The sequence below is a fragment of the Notolepis coatsorum genome, assembly GCF_963971535.1.
Source record: "Notolepis coatsorum genome assembly, contig: SCAFFOLD_101, whole genome shotgun sequence".
Classification (NCBI taxonomy): Eukaryota; Metazoa; Chordata; class Actinopteri; order Aulopiformes; family Paralepididae; genus Notolepis; species Notolepis coatsorum.
Window position 1 is genome coordinate 338,385 of NW_028174323.1, and position 23,898 is coordinate 362,282.

Genomic DNA, 23,898 nt, shown 5'->3' on the forward strand with positions numbered 1-23,898 from the left:
GCGACCCTCTCGGAGCAGCGTCGGGGGGATCTCCGTCACGCGCTCGGGGGTTTCCGTCTGGGAGGGACGGTTACGGCGCTGCAGGTGATGCGTCTGCTGGGCCTTATGTCGGCGGCCCACACGGTGGTTCCTCTTGGCCTCCTCTTTATGAGGCGGATACAGAGGTGGTTTCTCTCTTTGAGAATAGATCCGGTGTGGGGCAAAGGGAGACGGTTGACGGTTCCTTTGTCGATATGGGGGGATCTCGCCCACTGGGGGAGGCTGGGTATCCTCTCCGCTGGGGTCCCCATGGGCAGCAGTGGCTCCCACGTCACGGTTTTCACCGACGCCTCTCTCACAGGTTGGGGAGGGGCGTTTCGGACCCACGCAGTGGGGGGCAGCTGGACGGGTCATGCCGACCCAGCTGTCCTGCATATCAATGTGTTGGAGTTGAAGGCGGTCCTCCTGGTCCTCAAACGGCTCGGCCACCTGGTGGTAGGCGAACATGTTTTGATCAGGACGGACAATGTGACGGCGGCGGCGTATATCAACAGGCAGGGTGGGACTCGTTCCGCCCGCCTGCTCCGGGTGGCGCGCGAACTGTTGCTATGGGCATCCCGCAGGCTGCGCAGTCTGCGGGCGCTCCACGTTCCTGGTACGGAAAATGTGGCGGCGGATATAATGTCTCGGGGCGGTCCTCGTCGCGACGAGTGGGAACTCCGCCCCGACATAGTCAGACAGATCTGGGATCGGTTCGGGGAGGCCTCGGTAGATCTGTTTGCGTGCCGACGTTCTCACAAGTGCCCCTTGTGGTTCTCGCTCAGTCGAGCGGATCATCCCCCCTTGGGGGTGGATGCCTTCTCGACCTTTCCGTGGCCGCCCGGTCTTCTGTACGCCTTCCCTCCTGTACAGCTGTTGAGTCAGCTGTTGGAGCGGATACGGAGGGAGCGCAGGACGGTGATCCTGGTCGCGCCGGACCGGGGCACGTCAGTGTGGTTCCCGGTCTTAATCCAGCTTCTGGTCGCTCCTCCTTGGGTCATTCCGTGGTCAGCGACGGCCCTCTCGCAGCACAACGGAGTGCTTGTCCAGCCTCCGGTGTTGGGTCAACGCCTGGTGGTGTGGCTGGTGGGAGGGTGAGTCTGGAGAGGATGGATCCCGCAGTGGTTGATACCATCCGGTGTGCGCATGCTCCCTCCACTGTCGCGGTTTACGCGGGCAGGTGGCGTGCGTTCCAAGAATGGTGTAAGGGGGGGGGCTGGGACCCAGTCTCCTGCCCCCTGGATGCTGTTCTGGGTTATCTCCAGTCTCTCCTTGATAGTCTGTCGGCTTCGACAGTGAGGGTATATGCAGCAGCTATATCCTCCTATCATGAGGGATTTGAGGGGGATGTCTTGTTCAGCCACCCTCTTGTGAAGCGTTTCCTGCTTGGCGCTCGACGCGTTAAGCCGGTGCAACGCTCCTTGGCTCCGACTTGGGATCTTCAATTGGTCCTCGGTCGGTTGTCCTTGGCCCCGTTTGAGCCGCTCGAGCAGGCGCCGTTGGGACGGCTGTCTTTCAAGACCGCGTTCCTACTGGCTGTCACTTCCGCTAAACGCGTGGGTGAGCTCTGTGCTCTCTCGGTACGTCCAGAGTGCCTGTCTTTTCGGACCGATTGCGGTGCCACTCTGCGACCTAATCCTGCTTTCGTGCCTAAGAATATCCGGAGTTCCTTCCGCTCCCGGGATATTGTGGTTCAGGCTTTTCGTCCTCCTCCTCACACTAGTGAGTTAGATGCGGGCCTTCACCTGTCATGTCCAGTCCGTGCTTTGGGGTTTTACCTCAGCCGTACTCAGGACTTCAGGGTTACCGACCAGCTTTTTGTCTGTTACGGTGGGGCTCGTGCTGGTAAGGCACTGTCGAAGCAGCGCCTGTCCCATTGGTTGTGCGAGGGTATTGCCCTCTGCTACACGTTGGCTGGGCAGGATCCCCCTGGGGGCGTCAGGGCGCACTCCACTCGTGGGGTGGCTGCCTCTGCCGCTCTCCTGGGTGGGGCCTCGGTGGAGGACATCTGTGCTGCAGCTTCATGGTCCTCACCGGGCCCCTTTGTAAGGTTTTACCTCATGGACATGACCGGGGGTTCTGTCTCCCAGGCGGTTCTGGGGTCTGTGGCCTTTCCTGCTTCCCGTCCTTTGGTCGGGTAGCAGGAGTGTATGGGTATGGGCCGCAGTGTGTTGAGTCACACGTGGTTCCGCCTGTACGGTGTGTTCAAGGGGTTCTGGCTCCCTCTTGTTCGCATTCAGGTGGAGTTGACTGCGCCCCCCCTTCGTTAGGAAGGATGGGGTGACAGGGCTCCCCGCACCCCTTGATGTGGGCTTACGGGTCCTCAGGGGGTACATCTGTCGGGTCTCGCGCCCGCTCTTCCCCATTATCTCGTAAGGCTCAGAGCGGGACGCGATGCTATACGAAATATAACGATAGGTTATGTAGATAACCTAGTTATATTAGTATTGGCTAAGCGTCCCGCTCTGCGCGCCCTGAGTTCCCTCTTGAGGGGTCTTTTCCTGGGACGGGTTTTTGGCGAGGAAGGGTGTTTCATGACCAGAGTCATGGTTATATGGGTGGTACCACCATAAGGGGCGGGGCCCCATACAGGTGGGGTGCATGTGTTTTTTGTTCGTGGGAGATACATTAGGTATCACAGGAGATGGAAGTATCTCGTAAGGCTCAGAGCGGGACGCTTAGCCAATACTAATATAACTAGGTTATCTACATAACCTATCGTTTAGTATAGTAGTGCAGTTTAGAATAACAGGATACTATAGCATAGCATTACAGTATAGGCTAGTAGGAGTATAGTAATATAGTATATAGCAGCTTAACATAGAATAATAATAATATATACAAATATTGTATAATACCGTATACCAATATAATATAGTGTAGTATAAATAGTATGATTTAGTATAATACAATAAAAATAATACAATTGTATAGTATAATAGTATAGTATAGAAGTATAATATAGAATAATACATAATATAATAGAACAGTCTACTATAAATATATCGATATGTGTGTGTGTGTGTGTGTGTGTGTGTGTGTGTGTGTGTGTGTGTGTGTGTGTGTGTGTGTGTGTGTGTGTGTGCGTGCGTGCGTGCGTGCGTGCGTGCGTGCGTGCGTGCGTGCGTGCGTGCGTGCGTGCGTGTGTGTGTGTGTATAAATGAATGAACCTCAGTAAATATATCCAATTTAACTGATAGATACACAACATTTATTTATTTTTGTTAATTTAATTTGTGTTGATGTTTTTATTTCTGCAAAATAAGTATGTACATTCTGTTTGGTTTGGTAAACATTGCACTATGAACAGTCTATTAGTGTACTGTATGTGTGTGTGTGTGTGTGTGTGTGTGTGTGTGTGTGTGTGTGTGTGTGTGTGTGTGTGTGTGTGTGTGTGTGTGTGTGTGTGTGTGTGTGTGTGTGTGTGTGTGTGTGTGTGTGTGTGTGTGTGTGTGTGTGTGTGTGTGTGTGTGTGTGTGTAAGGGCCGGTATAATAAGAGTTTTCTTCTTCCTGTTCCTTTCGGCCATGGAATCTAGTGGATCATATACTTTTTTTTTATCCACTTTTTCTGCCATTTTCTATTTTTCTCCCATCCCAATTTCGTATCGTCCAATTCAACCCTCCCCTGTCTCAAACGCTGTTTCTTGCCTCCCACAAGCCGGCTGCAATGTGGACTAAGTCATACATTGCACGAGTCCCCTCCGATACTCGAGGTCACAGCAGTCGCATCTTATCACCTGCACGGCGCGATCTTTCAGCGTCAGGGGTCTGCGCTTTGGAGGGGCGCCACCCCCATCGCTTCCTGATTCTACTGCGCAGGCGCACCAACCGCCCTGTAGGAGTTGCTGTCCACAACGCCCGATCCCCACCCATCAGTTTCCCACCCCCTAATACTGCCAATGTGTATTAGTACGGACGACCAGCTAAACTGAAAGCAATGTGGAGCGCTGGGCTCGAACAGGCAAGCCCAGCGTCTCCAGCATTCGTGGTGAGCGCCTTGCCCACTGCACCACGTAGCCGCCCAGTGGATCATATACTTAAGTGAACTATATACTGTATGTACTGAAGACACTGTTGGACTGTAACAATTCCATGTACGAATAACTAAACGGTGATGATAAATGATGATAGGTAGTTTGGTACCCGATCTGCTGGAAGACGGGCGGGCTGTCGTTGACGTCGCCCACCTGGACGATGACGGAGGTGCTGGCCTCCGCTCCGGCCACGCTCGAGGCCCGCACCGCCAGGGAGTACGAGCCTGTGCGCTGAAAGAAAAACTTGTTTTACTTAGTTACTTTTTTTTTTATATATATATATATTTTTTTCATCATATTTTTTTTTATTCCGATCTAATTGTGTTGCCTACATTTATGTCTTTCTACTATTACCATGGCCATACCTGTACCCCCCACCCCATGCTGCTGTGACCCCCGAACTTCCCCAATGGGATCAATAAAGGAATATCTTATTGTATCGTATCTCAAGTTTCAAGTTTCAAGTTTCTTTATTAGTTGTCATACAGAAATACAGAATACTTTTGTATGAAATGCTTCTTTCTGTTTTGCTCCTGAGAGTGTGCTAGATCAAATAAAAAGATAGTATAAAATAAGTATAATATGAGTATAAAATAGAAAGTCAAGTACGTAAACAAGTGTAAACAACAAAAAAATTCAATATACATATATACAGTATATACAATGTATACACAATGCAAGTAGAGAAGGTAACTGAGTTACAACAATATACAATCTTGTATAGCTTATCTTATCTTATCATGTCTTAACTTGTCTTGTTTTATCTTGTCTTGTCTTATCTTATCTTATGTAAACAGTATATACACACAGTGCAGATGAGGCTCTGTCTATCTTATCTTATCGTATGTAAACAGTATTCACATTAACTATTAGAAATGTCTCTGACTCTAAACCACTAAGTGTGTCTGACTCTAAAACACTAAGTGTCTCTGACTCTAAACCACTAAGTGTGTCTGACTCTAAACCACTAAGTGTGTCTGACTCTAAATCACTAAATGTATCTGACTCTAAACCACTAAGTGTCTCTGACTCTAAACCACTAAGTGTGTCTGACTCTAAATCACTAAATGTATCTGACTCTAAACCACTAAGTGTGTCTGACTCTAAACCACTAAGTGTGTCTGACTCTAAACCACTAAGTGTGTCTGACTCTAAACCACTAAGTGTGTCTGACTCTAAACCACTAAGTGTGTCTGACTCTAAACCACTAAGTGTCTCTGACTCTAAACCACTAAGTGTGTCTGACTCTAAATCACTAAGTGTCTCTGACTCTAAACCACTAAGTGTGTCTGACTCTAAATCACTAAATGTATCTGACTCTAAACCACTAAGTGTGTCTGACTCTAAACCACTAAATGTATCTGACTCTAAACCACTAAATGTATCTGACTCTAAACCACTAGGGCTAGATCCACAAAGAATGGATTGCACGGTGCAAGTTGCACCCTTACTTACAATTCATTGTTAATTGAAAATGGGGGACCCTGATGTAAACAAGACGAAAGTCTTTCTCTGGTCTGCAACCCCTTAACAATTGTGTGTATTGAGCCGTACTGTATTGTACCCATTCTGCAATCTGTTAATACAATTTTCATTCAATCAATCAATCTGCAAGGTGATTGATTGAATGAAAATTTTACAATTACAATACACAATTGTTAAGGGGATGCAGACCAGAGAAAGACTTTCGTCTTGTTTACATCAGGGTCCCCCATTTTCAATTCATAATGAATTGTAAGTAAGGGTGCAACTAGCACCGTGCAATCCATTCTTTGTGGATGTAGCCCTTAAGTGTGTCTACCTCCCCTCCCCCTCCCCGAGTCCCCCATGCTGCTATGATGCCTGAGTTTCCCCAAGGGGATCAATAAAGGAATATCTTATCTTAACAGGTCCAGCTATTCTAGGGCTTTATAATAAAAACACAAGATACTTGTGCCCTAATGATAAACGCCCTAATGAAAAACGCTCAATGACAAAATGGCCCAATGGCCACCACAACCCAAGGTGTAGATAGCTAGGCAGCAAGAGCCAGCCTATAACCAGGGTTATCAAGTGGGTACTTCCCTTACTGGTGTTCTTCACTAAGACTCCTCTTGTTTCAACAGTGGCATAATATGGGGAATGTTGACCATTTATCCCCGACTAAGGATTTGGATGGTCGACTAGGATTGGCCAAAATGTGCCGTTAGTCGACTAATGGTCAAAAAAAAAAAAAAAAAAAAAAAAAAGTATAATATTTTTTAATAATTATTTTATTTTTTATTTTGTTTGTTTGTTTTTTTTTCCATTTGGGCTGTGGGGGGTGAAGCTTAATGTCTGAAGGAGTCGACTGAAGGCTTCTTGTCCTCTGCAAAAGCATGCAATTGGTCCACTGATGTATACATCTTGATATTTGTCTAGTCTAGTGTGTTCATTAGATGGTGAAATCCTCTTTCAGTGCCTCTGTGCCTGTTTTCGTAGGCAGTTAGCCTCTGGTATGCGCGCCATTAGCGTTAGCCACGCTTCTAGGCCTCTTTTCTTTTGGAAAGAATGATAAAGAAAAAATAATAATAATAATTTTATATTTCTTTTATTTTTTTTTTATTATATTCGACTAAGAGGTTGGCCAGTCGACTACGGCTCCTTTCGACCGATTAGTCGACTAATCTATTAATAGGGGTCAGCCCTACCATTTACACACATACTCAAATACAATTACAAACAAACCTCAAAGTCCAGTAGTTTGCGGGTGGTGACGACACCGGTATGTTGGTTGATCGAGAAGCAGCGCTCCTCGTTGCCCCCTGTGATGTCATAAACAAGCGACGACCGGCTGAGGGCACGGACGGTGGTCACGTAGGTTCTCGTGACGCTGTTTTCCACAACCTACAAATATGAGAACATCATCGATAAGACAGTAGAGAGGCACTACTTTGGAACAACCTCTACTGTGATCTGATTAGCTCCCAAGAGATCCACAAAACAACTCTCTCTAGTAAGTAACTGATCCTCACATGATTTATGTTTATCTGTTTACCCCTATTTCATCCCTCATTATGCCCTCCATCCATCCATCTATCTATCCATCCATCCCTATCTCCATCCATCATCCATCCATCCATCCCTCTCTCTATCCCTCCATTTATTTTATTTATTTTACATTTTTTGGACTTTATGGTGTTTTTGTTTTGTTCTTGATGTATTGTGATGTTTCTTCTTGACTTGTTTAAAGAAGACGTGTCCGGCCCATGGGACATTAACGTGTGTTGTCGGGCCTTACAAATACATTTGATCCATCCCTCCCTCTCTCTCTCTCTCTCTCTCTCTCTCTCTCTCCCTCCATCATCCATCCATCCCTCTATCCATCCACCCATTCCTCTCCCTCCTTCCATCCATCATCCATCCATCCATCTCTCCCTCCCTCCATCCCTCTCTCCCTCCCTCCATCCCTCTATCCATCAACCCATTTCTCTCCCTCCTTCCATCCATCATCCATCCCTCCATCCATCCATCCCTCCATCCATCCATCCCCCTCTCCATCCATCCATCCCTCCATCCATCCATCCATCCCTCTCTCCCTCCCTCCATCAGATTCTATCCATCTCTCTCTCCCTCCCTCCCTCCCTCCCTCCCTCCATCCACCCATCTCTGCATCCATCCATTCCTCTCTCCATCCCTCCATAACTCTCTCCCTCCATCCATCCGTCTCCCCATCTATCCATCCATCCATTCCTCTCTCCCTCCCTCCCTCTCTCTCACTCACTCTCTCCCTCCCTCCCTCCATCTCTCCATCCCATCTCTCTCTCCCTCCATCCATCCTTCTCCCCATCCATCCATCTATCCATCCATCCATTCCTCTCTCCCTCTATCCATCACTCACTCTCTCCCTCTCTCCATCCCTCCATCACTCACTCTCTCCCTCTCTCCATCCCTCCATCACTCACTCTCCCCCTCCCTCCCTCCATCTATCCATCCATTCCTCTCTCCCTCCCTCCCTCCATATCTCCCTCCCATCTCTCCCTCCATCCATCTCTCCATCCCATCCCTCCCTCCCTCCATCTCTCCATCCCATATCTCCCTCCCTCCATCTCTCCATCACTCACTCTCTCCCTCCCTCCCTCTCTCCCTCCCTCCCTCCCTCCCTCTCTCTCTCTCTCTCTCTCTCTCTCCCTCCTCCTCCCTCCCTCCCTCCCTCCCTCCCTCCCTCCCTCTCTCTCTCCCTCCCTCCCTCCCTCCCTCCCTCCCTCCCTCTCTCCCTCCCTCCCTCTCTCCCTTTACCTCGGCCTGGTAGTCTCTCTGGGTGAACTTGGGCAGGGACATGTCGGAGAGTATCAGAGAGATGTGAACGGAGGCCGTGGCTGTCAGCGCAGGGACCCCGCTGTCCGTGACCCGCACGGTGAGGATGTAGTAGCCCACGGAGGAGAGGTCCAGGTCCCTGGCGGTGAAGATGAGGCCCGTGGCGCTGTCCATACCAAAAACAGCACCTGTGTTACCTGAGAGAGAGAGAGGAGGTGGTTACAGAGACATCGCATTACACTGCATTCACGGGGGGATGTGTGAAGAGACTACTTATAGAATACATATTGTAAAGAATAACTATTAGAATGTATTACTTATTAAATCAAATCAAATCAAATTTATTTGGAAAGGCCCGACAACACACAACGTCAATGTCCCCATGGGGCCGGACATGTCTTCTTTAAACAAGTCAAGAAGAAACACCACAATAAGTCAGGAACAAAACAAAAACACCATAAAGTCCAAAACATTTTAAATAAATAAAATAAATAAATGCAACACTCCCAGACATGCCCCACGCGAAGGTAAGGAAAAAAACTCACTAAAACCTAGCAATAGGAAAAAATGCACCACAGGCAATGTGGAGGAGAGAAACCTTAGAAGGGCCGTTCAAGGGGGGATCTCCCTTCTTAGATGTCGGTGATAGTAGTGTTGCAGTAAAACAGGCGAAACAGCTGGTAAGCATGCACTCATATGTGTAGATAAGTGCATGCGATAGCAACTGAACATTTTGAAGGAGTAAACAGTGCGTTCTAACAGGACAGTAGGGCTGACCCCTATTAGTCGAATAGTCAACTAATCGGTCGAAAGGAGCCGTAGTCGACTGCCAACCTCTTAGTCGAATACAAAAATATATATATATATATTATAATAAAAAAAAATAGATTTTTTTTATCATTCTTTCCAAAAGAAAAGAGGCCTAGAGGCGTGGCTAACGCTAATGGCGCGCATACCAGAGGCTAACTGCCAACTAAAACAGGCACAGAGGCACTGAAAGAGGATTTCACCATCTAATGAACACACTAGACTAGATAAATATCAAGATGTATCCATCAGTGGACCAACTGCATGCTTTCGCAGAGGACAAGAAGCCTTCAGTCGACTCCTTCAGACATTAAGCTTCACCCCCCACAGCCCAAATGGAATGATACAAAAATAATAATAATAACAAAATTATACTATATACTAATAGTCGACTATCAGCTAGTTTTGGCGACTACAAGTCGACTATACAAATCCTCAGTCGGGGACAGACAGCCCTGCAGGACAGCACCTGCTTCTATGGTGTAGGAGAGTTGTCCGTTGACGCCGTTGTCCATGTCCAGGGCCGTCACCTGCAGCACGGAGGTGCCCGGCGAGGACGACTCGTAGGCCACGGCGTCGTACACGGTGCTGACGAAGTAAGGGGCGTTGTCGTTGGCGTCCTCCACCGCCACCAGGATGCGAGCCAGGTCCCTGTTGAAGGGAAACTCCTGGTCTTTGACCTGTAGAGGATAAGGATGAGGATGAGGATAACTTTTATTAATCCCTCTCGGGGGAAATTCGGTGACATACACATACAGCTCATAGTCTCTCATTAAACAAATGTTTCACAATCATTACATTTTTTATTTTTTATTTATTATTATCTTTCTCCCCCTTCTTTTTCCGTGTTTCTCCCCTCCCAATGTTAGTCGTTATGCCAATTCCCCATCCCCTTCCTGGTCGTTGCGCACTCTACCCCCTACCGTCGGTCTGGGAGGGCGGAGACTATCACAGTCTTCCTCCGACACATGTGTAGCCAGCCCACCGCTTCTTTTCACCTGGCAGCGCAGACTCTCACTGGGGGGGAGTGTAACGTGTGGAAGGTCACACTACCTCTCCTAGATCCTTCCCTCGCTGTGCAGGCGCCCCGACCGAACTGTAGGAGTCGCTGTTTTACAAGCCACGGGTTGGCCCCCCCTGCGCTAGACGCTCGCAAAGTGCTGTGACTTTCGTCTGTTCCAACGGCCGTTTAGGGGTTTAGGGGTCTCGCTCGACGCGCTGCCGGAATCTAATCGAACCGGACAAAACTTCTGATTATTGTATTTATATGGTTGTTTTGCATCTTCTCCAGGTGTGGGACGGGTGTCACTCCAGCACAGCTGGGTGACAGTGGAAAGTCAAGTCAAGAGTTTTATTTGTCACGGCATACAAGCATACAGTGAAATGCGGGGGGTCATGCCCGCAGCGATTGTGCAATAATACAAGTAATAAGAATAGGAATGAGAATAAGACATTTGTGCAATAATACAAGTAATAAGAATAAGACATAACATAAGAGACATGCTAAGGTCCTGTGATAGTGCAATACACTGTTAGCTACGGATGAGGCACTGGGTCTTATGTACACTACTATACAATGCTATACTATACAATCTACATTTATACTATGTGTCCTTATGCTAACTTGCTATATCCATCTATTTACTATACAAGAACCACTCCCGTTCTCTTATTATATATATAATTTTTTAAGTGACCTTCAAAGGATGGTTTTATTAATTTTTATTTATTTTTAAAGTGACCTTTTCATCGTGTAAAGATCAGGGGGTACAGCGGTCGTCTGGCCATCGGAAGGTTCCCGGTTCGATTCCCGCTCCTCCCGGGCAGCGTGTCGAAGTGTCCTTGAGCAACAAGACACTTAACCCCTAACTGCTCCCGATGAGCAGGTCGGCACCTTGCATGGTCGCCTCCGCCGTCGGTGTGTGAATGATGTGTGAGTGAATGGGTGAATGTGAGGAACAAATTATGAAGCGCTTTGGATAAAAGCTACTATATTAATGCACCATGGTCACGGAGCTTATATTGTATTCATATGGTTGTTTTGTCTCTTCTTCTCACACACACACGCACACACACACACGCACACGCACACGCACACACACACACACACACACACACACACACACACACACACACACACACACACACACACACACACACACACACACACACACACACACACACACACACCCCTGTCTCGGCACGGTGGTGTAGTGGTTAACACTGTCGCCTCACAGCAAGAAGGTCCAGGGTTCGATTCCGCTTGGGGACCAGGTTTCCATGATGCCAGGTGGGGTATCTCCCGGGCCTTTCTGTGTGGAGTTTGCATGTTCCCCCCCTCTGTGCTCGCAAGGGTTTCCCCCCGATAAGAGAAACCCAACCCAATGGAAAAACATGCACAACAACAGTTCGTCCTTGACGAAGACGGACAGGAGCACTTGGATTGGTCCCCGGGTGCGGCCCCTCGCCGACGCCCTGTCTGCTCCCGGCTGCCCTTGGGGGGGGAAGGACGACGGGATGGGTTAAGAGCAGAGCTCAATCGCATCGGCGACCCTGAGAGACAAGTGTGCGTGTGTGTGTGCGTGTGTGTGTGCGTGTGTGTGTGTGTGTGCGTGTGTGTGTGTGTGTGTGTGTGTGTGTGTGTGTGTGTGTGTGTGTGTGTGTGTGTGTGTGTGTGTGTGTGTGTGTGTGTGTGTGTGTGTGTGTGTGTGTGTGTGTGTGCCCATGCATGTCGTTGTGTCGTTGCATGCCAAATAAAGACCTCTCTCTAAAGAGGTCCTGCATTATTATTACTCTCTTCTAGGGTTGACCCCTATTAGTCGATTAGTCGACTAATCGGTCAAAAGGAGCTGTAGTCGACTGTCCAACCTCTTAGTCGAATATAATTATTATTATTATTTTTTTATCATTCTTTCCAAAAGAAAAGAGGCCTAGAAGCGTGGCTAACGCTAATGGCACGCATACCAGAGGCTAAGTGCCTATGAAAACAGGCACAGAGGCACTGAAAGAGGATTCACCCATCTAATGAACACACTAGACTAGACACATATCAAGATGTATCCATCAGTGGACCAATCGCATGCTTTTGCAGAGAACAAGAAGCCTTCAGTCGACTCCTTCAGACATTAAGCACCCCCCCCCCCCACAGCCAAAATGGAATGATGAAAAAAAAAATATATATATATATATATATATATATATATATTATACCCTTTTTTTTTTTTTACCAAAAGTCGACTAACGGCACATTTTGGCCAATCATAGTCGACCATCCACATCCTTAGTCGGGGACAGCCCTACTCTCTTCTCACCATGACGGTGAGGATGTGCTGTGTCCGGGCCTCGTAGTCCAGCCGGTCTGCGGTGTACACCGTCCCGCTGCCGGGGTTGACCCGGAACAGCCTCATGCTGGCCGGGTCCACGCTGCCGTACAGGGAGAAGCTGAGCCGGGCGCGCTCGTCCAGGTCGGACGCCCGCACGCTCAGCAGCTCCGTGTCCACCGGCGCGTCCTCGGAGACACTGACGTCGTAGGCCGGCCGGGAGAACACGGGGGTTGTCGTTGCTGTCTAGGACCCGGATGAACACCTGGAGGAGGAGGGGGGGAGTGGGGGGGAAGAGAGAGAGAGAGAGAGAGAGAGAGAGAGAGAGAGAGAGAGAGAGAGAGAGAAGGGGAGATAGAGAGAGAGAGATAAGAGGAGATGGGAGAGAGAGAGAGAGGGGGGAGAGAGAGAGAGAGAGAGAGAAGAGAGAGAGAGAGAGAGAGAGAGAGAGAGAGAGAGAGAGAGAGAGAGAGAGAGAGAGAGAGAGAGAAGAGAGAGAGAGAGAGTGAGAGTGAGAGAGAGAGAGAGAGAGAGACAGAGAGACAGAGAGACAGAGAAGGGAGATGGAGAGAGATGGAGAGAGTCGGAAAGAGAGAGAAGGGGAGATGGAGAGAGACGGAGAGAGATAGAAGGGAGATGGAGAGAGACGGAGAGAGAGAGAAGGGGAGATGGAGAGAGACGGAGAGAGATAGAAGGGGAGATGGAGAGAGAGAGGGGAGATGGAGAGAGACGGAGAGAGATAGAAGGGGAGATGGAGAGAGAGAAGGGGAGATGGAGAGAGACGGAGAGAGAGAAGGGGAGATGGAGAGAGACGGAGAGAGAGAGAAGGGGAGATGGAGAGAGACGGAGAGAGAGAAGGGGAGATGGAGAGAGATGGAGAGAGATAGAAGGGGAGATGGAGAGAGACGGAGAGAGAGAAGGGGAGATGGAGAGAGAGAGAGAGAGGGAGGGGAGAGACATATATATAGAGAGAGAGAGAAAAAGGGAGAAAGGGAGAGAGAGAGAGTTCCCAGTTTACTGAACACTCATTTTATAGTTAGACTGAATTACATGAGCATTAGTCCTGCGATGACAACTGTAATCCCATGGATTCCAGCCGTAACACTTCATTGGCTGTGCGTGGCGTTGGAGAGGCATGACGCCCCAGCTGCTCACTAGACTGGTGGCCAACCCGCGGCTTGCGCTCTTTGCCCGTCAATGTGTGGCTCTTCCATCCTAAAGAAAATTATAATAATAAAAAATAATTTTTATTAAAATTTTTTTTATGTCACTCATTCCATAAGGACATAGAATAAACATTTAAAAAAAAATATGGCCCATTTGCATGTTCTTGGTATCAGAATCTAGGGACATATATGGATCAGTGTCAGAAATAGTGTGTCTGTTATTAGGCTTGAGTAAATTGTAATGAACCAAAGGAGAATATCAATTCTATTTAAAAAAATATATATATCTTTGACTGTGAATAACACCATGCTAAAATTGACCAGACCTGAAAAATCTAAGCAAATGAATAAAGGGAAGATGATTAAACAGAAGGTTTTGTAGATACAGTAGTGAATTCTGCCATCTTTTTTATAATGTAAATTTCTCCACCAGTTTTCATCGTATTGCAACACCGTTTTTTGCAAGACGTTCACGGAAAGGTAGAGAAACTAACTGTGTTCTGTTTTATGGCAATAACATTATTGTGGGAGATAATCCCAAAAAATAAGAGAAATAAAAAAGTGAATCCAGAAGTCAGATGATTGACAGGGGTAGTAACCTTCTGTAGTGTGGTAGTGAAAGGGTTAACCCTTTGTCGCGTGGCAGTGAAAAGGGTTAACCTTCTGTGTCGTCGTCGCAGTGAAATGTGGTAGTGTGGTAGTGGAAGGGTTAATCGTGTGCATTGCGTCGAGTCTCGTCCCAGCTACATTTTGATTGGCTTGAGGTGTGTGTGTGTGTGTTAATGTGTTTATGTGTGTGATTATGTGTGTGTGTGTGTGTGTGTGTGTGTGTGTGTGTGTGTGTGTGTGTGTGTGTGTGTGTGTGTGTGTGTGTGTGTGTGTGTGTGTGTGTGTGTGTGTGTGTGTGTGTGTGTGTGTGTGTGTGCGTGCGTGCGTGTGTGTGTGTGCGTGCGTGCGTGCGCGTGTGTGTGTGTGTGTGTATATGTGTGTGTGTGCGCGCGCACGTGTGCATTAGAAACCCTGGTAGAGGTCGCACGAGTACTAGTGATTAAAGACACTGCTATAAACAAACAAACTGAATATTATAGTTATTGAATAATTAACTACAGTATTCAATGTAGTTGGATGAAGGGTCATCTAACCGATGTAGGGCAGAGTACTTGAGATGCTGTAAGGACTGAACAAGGCCAGCAGGAGATACTGAGAGGGGATCAGCCCAGAGCTATACAGCAATAGTTACTAGTGGTGCTGTCAGGCGATTAAAAAAGTTAATCTAATTAATTACAGGATTTGTAATTAATTAATCTAATTAATCACATTTTAATCGCATAACCATTTTAGGCCTGTATTCTATATTCTATAATCATATTTCAAATGGCATGTGTCCAGATGGCAAAATTCAGTACTGTATACAAAACCTTCTGTTTAATTATCTTCCATTTATTCATTTGCTTAGATTTTTCAGGTCTGGTCAATTTAAAAAAAAAAAGTTATTGATATTCTCATTTGGTTCATTACAATTTACTCAAGCCTAGTAACAGACACAGTATTTCTGACACTGGGAATACATTCCCTGAGATCCATAGATGTCCCTATAATCAGATACCAGGAACATGCAAATGAACCATATTAACACTTTGAGTGCCGGGACCCGTCTTTAGACGTCTTTGCTGGCCATGCTAAAGTTGCCGGAGGACGCGTTACGTCGTCCTTATATCAATATTTCAAAAATCTGCGATCGGATTCATATGTCCCCTCCGCTGGCCTGAGATCCACCAGCAGGACCCACTGAGCTCTCTGGCGGTTCAGGAGCGCCATCTGGTGGCCGATCGGCGCAATCGCCAAACAGGATGTTGAATAGAGGTTGTCATGACGACCGTAGTACTTCCGGGCGCTCGCTATAGTTCATGGGACTCTGGCTCGTCACGCTACACGGTGATCGATTGGCAATAACTCGATAAACAACATGATTTGGACGTATATACCATTATACAAGCTGGAGATGGACCGGGTAAAAATATATCCCATAATGATAAGATTTCTACTCGACGATGATCGCCCAACGGCGCGCGGAGACTGGGGTGAGTTTCAGCGTGTAACGTTACCGTCTTCGATACTAACTGCTATTATCAACATTTGACCCACATTAGATGATTGGTATAACGCTGCCCACGGAATTATAAACGCCCCCTCGCCCATCCGGTCAACATCAGATGACGTGTAGTAACTTCTAGAAGTACGTCTAGTTGGAATTTTTTATATCGCGCTGATTGCCATCAAACTGTGTTTCATCATCAATATAATGCATTTGGGGCTATAGATCACGTTCTGGAGAAAGCTGCAGAAAGAGATGAAAACATTACATTAGACCATACTTTACTATGAATATGTGAATGAAAAAGTTTAACTGTTCATTTATCAAAACATTTTGTTAAATATATTTGTATTTATTTACTGTATTTATGTACTATTTGTTGTAATGTTAATTGTGAGTGGACCCCAGGAAGATTAGCAAACTGCTACGTCATAAGCTAATGGGGATCCTTTAAATAAAAAAAACAAATAAACAAAACCATGTTAACACGATACTAGTCACAATATTGTAACGTCACGATATTGTGATATATTGTGATATATTGTGATTTATTGTGATATATTGTGATGTATTACCTTTTTTCAACTGCAAATGATGTCCCCAACGGAAAACGTTGTTAACAAATCCATCTGTTGTATCTAATAAGATAATGTTTTCATTGGGATACTTTGGCGTCACTGTATTGATATAATATCAGCAAGATATTGCAATATATTACTGTATCTATTTCAGAATATTTGTCCCCCCCACCCCCAGTTACCAAAGTGGAGTCCAGGATTGTTTTCACGCATTGTTTTCATGTTCATTATGATTTTAATTGATTTACTGAGCCCCCACATGGAGAACCAAACATCTAGAGTCCCACCTGGTCAGGGGAGATATTAGACTTACTAGGCTTCAGGTCAGGAGATATATTAGACGTATTAGGCTTCAGGCCAGCGTAGATATTAGACTTACTAGGCTTCAGGTCAGGAGATATATTAGACGTATTAGGCTTCAGGCCAGCGTAGATATTAGACGTATTAGGCTCCAGGCCAGGAAAGCCATCAATGCCAGAATCAGACGAAACGACATTTTTGTCTTTCACAATGGCCGCCATGTCAGATTAGGTTATCATAGCATCATAACATCGTGCAGTGTCTTGGCTGGGAGACAGGGCCTTGTGTTTGTCCTCGACAAAAGATCTCTGCATGCCATCTTGGCATGAAGTTCGCCAGGGAATCGGGGAGGAGGGGTTCCCGTTTGGACTTCTTAAAAGTCAAAGGACAGGTTGCAGGAATTTTCACACTAGAAGACAAAAAAACTGGCAGGACATTTGGCCTGTTCGTCGTGTCGTTCTTTGAATATGTCGCTCTACGAGGGATACAGAAGCCTGTTCGTCTCTACGAGGGATACAGAAGCCCGTTCGTCTCTACGAGGGATACAGAAGCCTGTTCGTCGTTCCCGTGTCAAAATCGGGCTGAATTTGTGTCGTCTGATCCTGGGATTAGACCTACAGTACGAGGTTTCAGGGCAGGGGATATATTAGACCTACGAGGTTTCAGGGCAGGGGATATATTAGACCTACGAGGTTTCAGGGCAGGGGATATATTAGACCTACGAGGTTTCAGGGCAGGAGAGATATTAGACCTACAAGGTTTCAGGCAGGGGATATATTAGACCTACAAGGTTTCAGGCAGGGGATATATTAGACCTACAAGGTTTCAGGCAGGGGATATATTAGACCTACAAGGTTTCAGGCAGGGGATATATTAGACCTACGAGGTTTCAGGGCAGGAGAGATATTAGACCTACAAGGTTTCAGGCAGGGGATATATTAGACCTACGAGGTTTCAGGGCAGGAGAGATATTAGACCTACGAGGTTTCAGGGCAGGGGATATATTAGACCTACGAGGTTTCAGGGCAGGAGAGATATTAGACCTACAAGGTTTCAGGGCAGGGGATATATTAGACCTACAAGGTTTCAGGGCAGGGGATATATTAGACCTACGAGGTTTCAGGGCAGGAGATATATTAGACCTACAAGGTTTCAGGCAGGGGATATATTAGACCTACGAGGTTTCAGGGCAGGAGAGATATTAGACCTACAAGGTTTCAGGCAGGGGATATATTAGACCTACAAGGTTTCAGGCAGGGGATATATTAGACCTACGAGGTTTCAGGGCAGGAGAGATATTAGACCTACAAGGTTTCAGGCAGGGGATATATTAGACCTACAAGGTTTCAGGGCAGGGGATATATTAGACCTACAAGGTTTCAGGGCAGGGGATATATTAGACCTACAAGGTTTCAGGGCAGGGGATATATTAGACCTACAAGGTTTCAGGCAGGGGATATATTAGACCTACAAGGTTTCAGGGCAGGGGATATATTAGACCTACAAGGTTTCAGGGCAGGGGATATATTAGACCTACGAGGTTTCAGGGCAGGGGATATATTAGACCTACAAGGTTTCAGGGCAGGGGATATATTAGACCTACGAGGTTTCAGGGCAGGGGATATATTAGACCTACGAGGTTTCAGGGCAGGAGAGATATTAGACCTACAAGGTTTCAGGCAGGGGATATATTAGACCTACGAGGTTTCAGGGCAGGAGAGATATTAGACCTACGAGGTTTCAGGGCAGGGGATATATTAGACCTACGAGGTTTCAGGGCAGGAGATATATTAGACCTACAAGGTTTCAGGCAGGGGATATATTAGACCTACAAGGTTTCAGGCAGGGGATATATTAGACCTACGAGGTTTCAGGGCAGGAGAGATATTAGACCTACGAGGTTTCAGGCAGGGGATATATTAGACCTACAAGGTTTCAGGCAGGGGATATATTAGACCTACGAGGTTTCAGGGCAGGAGAGATATTAGACCTACGAGGTTTCAGGCAGGGGATATATTAGACCTACAAGGTTTCAGGGCAGGGGATATATTAGACCTACGAGGTTTCAGGGCAGGAGAGATATTAGACTTACGAGGTTTCAGGGCAGGGGATATATTAGACCTACAAGGTTTCAGGGCAGGAGATATATTAGACTTACGAGGTTTCAGGGCAGGGGATATATTAGACCTACAGTACGAGGTTTCAGGGCAGGAGATATATTAGACTTACAAGGTTTCAGGGCAGGAGATATATTAGACCTATGAGGCTTCAGGGCAGGAGAGATATTAGACCTACTAGGCTTCAGGGCAGGAGAGATATTAGACTTACGAGGCTTCAGGTCAGGAGATATCTTAGACTTACTAGGCTTCTGGCCAGCGGAGATATTAGACCTACTAGGCTTCAGGGCAGGAGAGATATTAGACCTACTAGGCTTCAGGTCAGGAGAGATATTAGACCTACTAGGCTTCAGGGCAGGAGAGATATTAGACTTACGAGGCTTCAGGTCAGGAGATATCTTAGACTCACTAGGCTTCAGGCCAGCGGGGATATTAGACCTACGAGGTTTCAGGCAGGGGATATATTAGACCTACGAGGTTTCAGGCAGGGGATATATTAGACCTACAAGGTTTCAGGCAGGGGATATATTAGACCTACAAGGTTTCAGGCAGGGGATATATTAGACCTACGAGGTTTCAGGGCAGGGGATATATTAGACCTACAAGGTTTCAGGGCAGGAGAGATATTAGACCTACAAGGTTTCAGGGCAGGGGATATATTAGACCTACAAGGTTTCAGGGCAGGGGATATATTAGACCTACGAGGTTTCAGGGCAGGAGAGATATTAGACCTACGAGGTTTCAGGCAGGGGATATATTAGACCTACAAGGTTTCAGGCAGGGGATATATTAGACCTACGAGGTTTCAGGGCAGGAGAGATATTAGACCTACGAGGTTTCAGGCAGGGGATATATTAGACCTACAAGGTTTCAGGGCAGGGGATATATTAGACCTACGAGGTTTCAGGGCAGGAGAGATATTAGACTTACGAGGTTTCAGGGCAGGGGATATATTAGACCTACAAGGTTTCAGGGCAGGAGAGATATTAGACTTACGAGGTTTCAGGGCAGGGGATATATTAGACCTACAGTACGAGGTTTCAGGGCAGGGGATATATTAGACTTACTAGGCTTCTGGCCAGCGGAGATATTAGACCTACTAGGCTTCAGGGCAGGAGAGATATTAGACCTACAAGGCTTCAGGGCAGGAGAGATATTAGACCTACTAGGCTTCAGGGCAGGAGAGATATTAGACTTACGAGGCTTCAGGTCAGGAGATATCTTAGACTCACTAGGCTTCAGGCCAGCGGGGATATTAGACCTACTAGGCTTCAGGGCAGGAGAGATATTAGACTTACTAGGCTTCAGGGCAGGATATATATTAGACCTATGAGGCTTCAGGGCAGGAGAGATATTAGACTTACCAGGCTTCAGGTCAGGAGATATCTTAGACTCACTAGGCTTCAGGCCAGCGGGGATATTAGACCTACTAGGCTTCAGGGCAGGAGAGATATTAGACTTACTAGGCTTCAGGGCAGGATATATATTAGACCTATGAGGCTTCAGGGCAGGAGAGATATTAGACCTACTAGGTTTCAGGGCAGGAGATATATTAGACCTACTAGGCTTCAGGGCAGGAGATATATTAGACCTACTAGGCTTCAGGGAAGGAGAGATATTAGACCTACTAGGCTTCAGGGCAGGAGATATATTAGACTTACGAGGCTTCAGGTCAGGAGATATCTTAGACTTACTAGGTTTCAGGCCAGCGGAGATATTAGACCTACGAGGTTTCAGGGCAGGAGATATCTTAGACTCACTAGGCTTCAGGGCAGGAGATATATTAGACCTATGAGGTTTCAGGGAAGGAGAGATATTAGACCTACGAGGTTTCAGGCAGGGTTCCTCTGCTACACTAGCAGTAGCTATGTGCAACCCCCCCCCCCCCCCCCCGCTGTCATACCCAACTACAGTATAGGCAGTTATATAATTCTGTACTGAATGATCCCTCTCAGATGTAAAGAGAATCTTAATACAAGGTGGATTCCCTGGGCGTGACGTGAATCTATACGGGTGTCCTTGATGAGTTTAACAAGCCCTGCTGCAGTGTACGATCCCTATAGCTATTTGGTAAGAGTTTACTATCATTTTATTGCCTATATTTATGTCTTCTACTATTACCCTGCCTATACCTGTACCTCCCCCATGTTGCTATGACGCCTGAATTTCCACAGGGGGATCAATAAAGGAACATCTTATCTTATCTTAATGTATCTTATATTTTTTTTTATTTTTTTTTTATTATATTTTTTCCCCCTTTCTTTTTACGATTGTCTCCCATCCCAATGTTAGTCGTTATGCCTATTCCCAATCCCCTTTCTGGTCGCTGCGCACTCTACGCCCTACCGTCAGTCTGGGAGGGCGGAGACTATCACATGCTTCCTCCGACACGTGTGTAGCCAGCCCACCGCTTCTTTTCACCTGGCAGCGCGGACTCTCACTGGGGGAGTGTAACGTGTGGAAGGTCACACTACCTCTCCCAGATCCTTCCCTTGCTGTGCAGGCGCCCCGACCGAACTGTAGGAGTCGCTGTTTACAACGACCAGGACCCACCCTCGCCGGGTTTCCCACCCGCTAACACTGCCAATTGTGTCAGTATGGACGGTCGGCCAAGCCGGAGGTACCACAGCTGGATTCGATCCCACTGTCTCTGTGGTGTTTTTTTTTTTTTTTTTTTTTTATTTAGTCGCCGTGCCAATTGCCCCCCTCCCCTACCTGGCTGCCTATTCCCCCCCTCCCCTACCTATGCATGTTCTCCTACGAGTCGGTACAAGGGCGTCCCGAAGCCGACCGCACGCTTCCTCCGATACGTGCGGCGACTGCCAGTGACGTCTTTTCACTTGGCAGCGAGGACTCTCATTGGTGAAGTGTAACGCGTGGGAGGGCACGCTATCTCCACCAAGTCCTGCCCCCGCTGAGCAAGCGCCAAGACCTGACCTGTAGGCGTCGCTGTCCACAACGCCAGATTCCCACCCGCCAGCTTCCCCACCCCCTAACACTGCCAATTGTATTAGTATGAACGACCAGCCAAGCTGGTAGCAACGCCGAGAGCTGGGCTCGAACCCAGCATCTCCTGCGTCGGTGACAAGCGCAATCTCCGCTACGCCACCTGACCGCCCTATCGTATCTTATCTTATCCTATAGTATCTTAATTGTATCTTATCTTATCTTAATTGATCTTATCTTAATTGATCTCATCTCATCTTATCTTATCTTGTACAGATGTGGTCAGTGTGTCTTCTTTGTGTCTTGGCGGTCATGGTGGTTCATCTGGGTGGACACATCAAAGCCGTGTGTGTCTCCATGGTACCTGTGCCGAGGCCACGTTGGTCCCGTCTGTGACCTGGATGGTCATGTTGTAGAGGGACTGCAGCTCCGCGTCCAGCGGCCGGGCGATCACGATGGTCCCCATTCCCATCTGAAGGTCAAACTGCATGTCGAAGCTCCCTGAAGGAAGGCAGTCAGTCAGTCAGTCAGTCAGTCAGTCAGTCAGTCAGTCAGTCAGTCAGTCAGTCAGTCAGTCAGTCAGTCAGTCAGTCAGTCAGTCAGTCAGTCAGTCAGTCAGTCAGTCAGTCAGTCAGTCAGTCAGTCAGTCAGTCAGTCACAAGCACATGGTAAATGGTAAATGGCTGCATTTATATAGCTTTTTATCCAATTTGTTCCTCACATTTTTACCCATTCACTCACACATTCACACACCGACGGCAGAGGCGACCGTGCATGGTGCCAGCCAGCCTGCTCACCAGGAGCAATTAAGGGGTTAAGTGTCTCGCTCACTATTCATTCACTATGAATTGAAAATGGGGGACCCTGATGTTAACAAGACTTAAACGTCTTTCTCTGGTCTGCATCCCCTTAACAATGGTGCGTATTGAGCAGTACTGTATTGTACGGCAATCTGTTAATTAAATAAAGTTTTCATTCATTCATTCACTCCAGGACACTCCGACACGCTGCCCGGCGGGGAGGAGGAGCAGGAATCGAACCGGGAAACCTCTGGATTACCAGACGACTGCTCTACCTCCCGAGCCACTGTCGCCCCTGCATGCATGGCATGCAAACAACACAAACACACAAACACACACACACTGCTCAAGACGAATTCCAATCACTTAGTATTCTCTCTGTGTTGCAGCCAGGTGCTCTAAGTTATTACTGTGTAATTGTTTTGGCCAGGCGCCTGTGTCTCGAGCCGGGGGGGGGGGGGGGGGGGGGGGGGGGGGGGCACAGTGAGATGAAATGAAACGAAATGCAATCTAAAACCAAAGCTACTTGCCAACCTGAGGAGCTGTTAACACCCCACATAAACATCTGTCTTATCACACCGCTACACAAGCCATCTAAAAGATCAGAGACTGGACCTGTGCCTTTCCCCCCCCCCACCTATTCACCACCAGTGGGTTTAAAGTTGAAGTCCTAATGTTTGATTAAAGTGTGTGCGTGTGCGTGTGTGTGTGTGTGTGTGTGTGGGTGTGTGTGTGGGTGTGTGTGTGTGTGTGTGTGTGTGTGTGTGTGTGTGTGTGTGTGTGTGTGTGTGTGTGTGTGCGTGGGTGTGTGTGGGGTGTGTGTGTGTGTGTGTTGTGTGTGTGTGTGTGTGTGTGTGTGTGTGTGTGTGTGTGGGTGTGTGTGGGTGTGTGTGGGTGGGTGTGTTTGTGTGTGTGTGTGGGTGTGTGTGGTGTGTGTGTGTGGGGGGTGTGTGTGGGAGTGTGTGTGAGAGAGGGGGTAGAGAGGGAAGGGAGGGAGAGAGAGAGAGAGGTTTGACAAAAGTGTTTGAGTATTCGGCACCATCCCTTGTCTCATTCCAACTTCTCTCGGGAGATAGCTGTGGCCTGTGGGTTTTCCTCAGCGTATGAATACTGATTGGGGCATTTTTCACAGAAGGCGCTGAAGCGTTTCAGGTCCGAGATAATCACAGGGGTTTCTTTTTTTCCCTTCTTTTTAATCTGATCAATATTTCAATGAGAGGGACATTATCCAACATGCATTAAGAAAAACAGAAACCACTGTATTCAACTCGCTCCCTCCCTGCCTGGTCTCTCGATCGTAATCGTAATTCCAGTTATACGGTCCTCTCCGCTTAGAAGTGGCGCCGTGGGGTCAGCGAGAGGGGAGACAGAGACTCTCTAACGACAGTGGAGATGGTTGTGGACTTCAGGAAGTACCCAGCCCCCACTCTCCCCCATCACC

At 47.4% G+C, this 23,898-nt stretch overlaps 1 protein-coding gene across 1 annotated transcript in view; it reads right to left on the minus strand.

The window, feature by feature from the left end:
- The window catches only part of LOC311247581 (protocadherin Fat 3-like), a gene marked incomplete at both ends in the record, with an annotated part of 404,408 nt that overhangs the window by 218,187 nt on the left and 162,323 nt on the right, over positions 1–23,898 (minus strand). Inside the window, 7 exon segments of the mRNA XM_084338612.1 lie at positions 4,163–4,284; positions 6,760–6,918; positions 8,311–8,525; positions 9,605–9,815; positions 12,447–12,687; positions 12,689–12,720; positions 22,022–22,158. Of these exon segments, the coding sequence (XP_084194738.1) occupies positions 4,163–4,284; positions 6,760–6,918; positions 8,311–8,525; positions 9,605–9,815; positions 12,447–12,687; positions 12,689–12,720; positions 22,022–22,158 (1,117 nt within the window).